At 45.8% G+C, this 5,331-nt stretch overlaps 1 protein-coding gene across 1 annotated transcript in view; it reads right to left on the minus strand.

The window, feature by feature from the left end:
• Positions 1 to 387: 387 nt before the first annotated feature.
• LOC102201192 (folylpolyglutamate synthase, mitochondrial-like) overlaps positions 388 to 5,331 on the minus strand; it is a 21,589-nt gene continuing 16,645 nt past the window's right edge. The window contains exons 8-15 of the mRNA XM_005748160.1: positions 3,993 to 4,095; positions 3,839 to 3,916; positions 3,612 to 3,759; positions 2,872 to 2,955; positions 2,642 to 2,792; positions 2,433 to 2,508; positions 2,273 to 2,339; positions 388 to 1,569 (exon numbers count right to left, since the gene is read on the minus strand). Coding sequence (XP_005748217.1) covers positions 1,193 to 1,569; positions 2,273 to 2,339; positions 2,433 to 2,508; positions 2,642 to 2,792; positions 2,872 to 2,955; positions 3,612 to 3,759; positions 3,839 to 3,916; positions 3,993 to 4,095 — 1,084 coding nt within the window. The 3' untranslated portion in view covers positions 388 to 1,192. The remainder of the gene's footprint in view (positions 1,570 to 2,272; positions 2,340 to 2,432; positions 2,509 to 2,641; positions 2,793 to 2,871; positions 2,956 to 3,611; positions 3,760 to 3,838; positions 3,917 to 3,992; positions 4,096 to 5,331) is intronic.

Consider the following 5,331-nt stretch of genomic DNA (forward strand, 5'->3'; position numbering starts at 1 on the left):
ACACACACACACACACTGGTGGAGGCAGCTACAGTTGTAGCTACAGCTGCCCTGGGGCAGACTGACAGAATGGTGTTTGAAAAAAGAAAAACAACAAAACCCTCTAGCACTCCAATTCTAAGAATTGCGCTAATTCTTCAGTGAAGGTAAAGATGTTTCTGCTCAGTGCAGCAAGATGGTCTAGTTCATCCTGTTAAACTGTAGTGGGGGGGGGGCTTACTCTCTTAACTTTTCTGTTAAATTCACTGCGCTTCACTGATGTACAGGTTGTATATTCACAAACCTTGCATACGGTATCAAGTGGTCCTGTTCTTTGGAATGAGCTACCTGCTGATTTCAGATCAGTTAATAGTGTGTCTGTATTAATAATAGGAGACAGCTCACAGGTGTTGTTTTGTAACCGTTTTTATTGTGGATCACACTGCGGAGACGTGGACTGTGTCTGTAAAACATTTCCCATCAGCAGGACCAAGAAGGACACCAAAGTTTTAAACCATGGTTGGCACAACGTCTGCATAAACTAACCGGCTCAGTTTTTAAAGATGCGAGCGGATTCCATCGTAGAGCTTCCACAGAAGTGAATTTCTGGTGAAACTTAAAACAGCGATGTTCATTTTGTGCTCATAAAAGTCAGAGTCTGAACGGATATGGCTGAAGGGCTTAACCTTTTAGCTTTAAATACACCGACTGCATGTGTCACAGTCTGACCATGAAGTTAAATTAAGGCCCATTTAAATAAGACGTAGAAACGCAACACTGATTTTAAACTCGTGAATCCACCAGATTTATACATTTAAAAAGAGGAGGCCACATGTACGAAGCACACTGTGCAACCAAAGTGACACAATAAAGGAAAATGTGCAAATATTTCTCAATTTTTAAAGATCTCTGAAATGTGATAATTAAACGTTCCCAACAGGGTCAGAAACAATTAATGCAGTTTAAATCATTCCGTTTGACCAGCTCAGCTCTTTGTAGCATCTACAGCTCATGTAAACACATCTGGCTTCAAGTAAGACTGAAGACACTCTGGAGCGTCTGCGCTGTAAGGCTCAGGGTGAAGCTGGAGCTGCCTCAGTCCTCATAATTAGCTCTCAGAGAAACAAATCCCCAAGTCTGAAATGTTAAAAGCATGAAAAACCTTCTTCTGTCCTGGTAAGTTTCCCACAGTAGTGTAAACATGTGCAAATGGTCACTTAGAGGAAGCTGGGTCCAGGTGTTTGAGAGCTCCTCCCACCAGGTGGAGGCTTCCGGTGATGAGGACGTGGATCTCCGCGGCCTCACGGAGGGGAGCGGCTTTGGCCGTGACACTCTGTTTAACCGGCAATCTCGACTTGGCCGGGTCGGCCAGCACAGAGTCCCTGCCTTGCGTGATCCACTGGAGGGCGCTGAGGATGCACGGGAACACCAAGGTGTCCCCTCTGTGCTCAGGTAAACGAGGAAGACTTTCCTGGATCAGCAGCTGGGTGCCTTCGTTATCACCCAGCCGGTTATGAAGGCGCCAGCTCCTCTCGTTGTCCAAGCAGCGAGTCAGCATGTTCTCCACTGACACGTTGAAGTTCTGCTGGTCTGAGAAGGAAACAACAAGTCCAATAAATCCTGTGTATAGAAATCTGCAGGAAGAGGTTAAGACTAAATTCTTGCTCCATGCCCTTACTGAACTCTTCCTGCACCCGAGTTTTGTTTTTGGCCCTCGTTAGCTGTCAGCAGCCTCCGGAGTCCAACAAGCCAACTAAGACTATCCTCAACAGCTTCTTTTATCTCTGGCATCTGGCAGTAGAGTGGACCATGTTCCACACCTATGTCCCAGTCAGTTTCCTGGACTGAGACACTCCTAGTGCATCCTCACTATACCATGTGATTACACCAGGCCTGTCCAGCATCATGTCCCACTACCTGATCTAACAGCACCACCAGCTCAGCTCCCATTTTCACCCGACTGTTCTAGACATGTGAGGTCTGATCGAGAGTCGAACGAGTGTGTCCTGTTGTTCTTTTGGACACCTTGATGCTCGATCATTATGTTTATCATTAACAAACCGCATGCACAGGCTGTCACTCCTGAACGCGCCATGTTAGGTTTCACTCCCACTGTGCAGGTGAACATTAACCCTTTCCCCCTTGAAAGGCAACTGGGAGTAACCTTGAAGCCCTTTCCTGAACAGAGTGGTTTCAAGCTGCTTATGAACAAAATGACTGAACGTATCTCTATCGAGAGAGAGAAGTTTCTTTATTCTCCTTTCAGAAACTGCATCCCATTCAGAGTACTCACCTGCGTTACAGGAAGCAATGGCTTCAGTGATGTTTGGGCAAAAGACAGCAAAGTCAAAGTGACACGTCTGAGAGAGAGAAAAAAAAAGGGCAGAAGAATTATTTATAGGGGTCGGTTCCTCTCTGCATGAATGTGTGCGTATTAAAGTAGCTGTACTCACCACCAGCAGTTTCAGCATGGCAGCCGAGTCTCTCTCTCCTGTCGCGTTGAACAGCAGCACTCTGGCCACAGCTCCACTAAAACAAACATGTTGAGGCATCAAATCAGCATGTGAAGTACAAACCTTCCTGCAGAAACACTTCTAGGATTTAAAGAGAGCGTGGCTGTCTGAGGTGGTCTTTGACACACCGTTTAACAAGTCTTGCTCACCTGGCGCTCCTCTCGTGCTCAGCTGCAGTCTCTCGGAACCACCGAACGCAGGCCTGCATGCTGCGCATGGTGTGAGCTCCATCCAGGAAGTAAGTCACCTCTTCATGCTTCAGGGTCTGGGTCCTGCCGGGCCACTTAGCATCTGCCAGCCCTGAGAACAAACACACACAGTTACCTCACTGAATGACAATCTGGTTGTAATGGCAGCTGACTGGCTCAGCAGGACTCACCTTTAACTATGATGGGGCTGGGACTGAATGCAGGCGCCTGAAGTGTACCGTTGTTTTCAACAGTGGTGACGGGAAAGCTGTGATCTGCTGAGAGAGGACAGGTTTCTATTAACACTCTCGTCACCTAACCCCTTCACTCACACCCCTAAAGAAAGTCCAGTTTGCAACAAGCCATGAAGGGAGCCCAGCAAACACATGGAAGCAGGAATCTTTTGACCTACTTCCAAGCGCTGTGTGTGGTGGGTACATAACACTGCATGTGAACCTGAACACACCATCTCCTCTGAAGCATGATGGAGGCAGTGTCATAGATAGATGGAGCTAAAATACAGGCAGGGATTTAGACAGGATCTTTACATCCGAGTCCTGTAAGTTATATACTGTGGATCTCATCATGCACCTGTGAACCTCAAGTTCCCCCTTCACCTTGGTCAGTTTTATTTAGATTTTTCTGACTTCTTTAGCAACTTTTTGAAAGCACAACAGACATCAGCCACTTTCTGCCACAGAAGCACTGCTCTTTGTTTGTGCTCTCTTCAGTGAGAGACAGCAGCACGATCTGTTTACCGTGAGGCAGCGGACATCAATGTAGACCAACTCCTCTCACTGATTTTACATTTAAAAGAATTAAAGAAAGAAAAAGAAAATCACGGTTCAGCTACGTGGTTTCGAGGCTCAGGCAGTATTCAATTTATGTCCATTTGGGATATTTAAGATTTATGTATAAACGTTAATCACACCTGGTAGGCACCTCCTCTGAAGCCAGGTGTGACTCAGCTGGAGGGCGAGGGAGGCGTTGGAGCGCTGGTGCTGCCCTGCAAGGCCCAGGTGCAAAGGTCCACAGTCCACTTGGTAGTCCTCCAGCTGTGGACACACCCACAGTGGGCACTGCGACAACAGTTAGAGCATGTTAGATAAAACTGAAGCTTCATTTTTGCGTGTGATGTGACTGAAAGTGGACTCCTACTCCGATCTCTTTGGCCCGCTCCTTGAGCACGGGCATGGCGCCCCCTGGCTGTCTGACGGTGAAGGCGGGGACTCCAGGCTGCAAACACAATAATGCAGAGTTACAAACAGGAACTAAAAAGAAATAACGGGTTCAAGCTGAACCACAGACACACCTTGAAGATGCCTCCTTTCTGCCAGGCGATCTTCTCGACGGTGTCTCCGAGAATCTGAGTGTGATCTATGCCCAGAGAGGAGATGCCACACACCCACGGCCTCCTGTGGAACCGCACAGGGCGAGAAACGCTGGTTAAAAGCGCCTCAAAGTTTTTCAAGCGACTATAAAGTGTTTTTTATTCTACATCATGAAAGACGAATTGTAAAAGTAATGCTAATAATAAACACATGAAAAAGAAGTCTAACCATAAAAATGAAGACGAGTCTACTTTTTGCCCCCAATTTTCCCTCCAAGTCTTTTTAAGGTCTGTGGCACTCACTGCCTTTAGATTAGGACTCAAATCGCACACGATCACGTGTTAATTTTACCTTCAGGCTCACTGCACTGTTGTTCAGTTCTAATAAACCAAGTGCACAAAATGCTGCACGTTTGCATTTCTTGTCAGAAGCATATTACCTGCATGACTGCACACACTCCTATAGTCAGCAGAGCCCAGTTAAGCCAAGAGATGTGTGTGCTGCAGAGGCTTCCTGATGGTAGAATATTTTGGCATTCATTTTCTGATGACATAATTAACTCCATGGTAGCCATGTTCTTTGTTAGATAACTGCATAAAAATCCAAAAGGCATAAACAGCACAACCACGGTGCACATGGATTCCAGCTCAGGGATTCTGGTTAGAGCCACACAGATCTCAAAATGGGACTTTGTAAAGCAGAGATGAGACCATGATAATGCAGCCATGTCCACCTTTCACAAATCCAAAATACAGTGGTCCCTCGCTATAACGCGGTTCACCTTTCGCAGCCTCGCTGTTTTGCGGATTTTTTTTGTGCGTAATTTTGTGGACCATTGTCAATCTCGTGCCGTGGCTCCTGTACAGTACAGAATGTGTTCAGCTTGTCAAATTTACATAAATCTTCGATCGCTAGCAGTGTGACTCTGAAGTGCTGCACTGTATGTTTGTACGTTTTCTCCCCAACAAACACAACAATGTCGATGAAACGTTTTAGTTTTATAATACTGGCCTTATTTCTCTACAAAGGTTTGAACTTTGAGTTTAAAGAAAAGAGAAACGTGTGAAAATGTTGATGCCTGTCTGAGAACAGTGTATAAAGTATGTAGTGAGGGGTGTTACAGCTGTAGGTTTCCTTCTAATGGAGCCTTAGCTTGACGCTCCGCTTGGTCCCTCTTTCCATATCCAAAAAAAGCAAAAACAAAAAACAACAGTCCTTGATAGTTTCTCAATATTTACTTCGAAAGTCCAAACAGGTACACAGCAACAGAATTCCAAATTACGAAAACTTATAAAGCTCAATTCAAAATGGATGAAGAGA

Source organism: Pundamilia nyererei, unplaced genomic scaffold (assembly GCF_000239375.1).
Source record: "Pundamilia nyererei isolate P.nyererei 1_Seehausen unplaced genomic scaffold, PunNye1.0 scaffold00215, whole genome shotgun sequence".
Lineage (NCBI taxonomy): Eukaryota > Metazoa > Chordata > Actinopteri > Cichliformes > Cichlidae > Pundamilia > Pundamilia nyererei.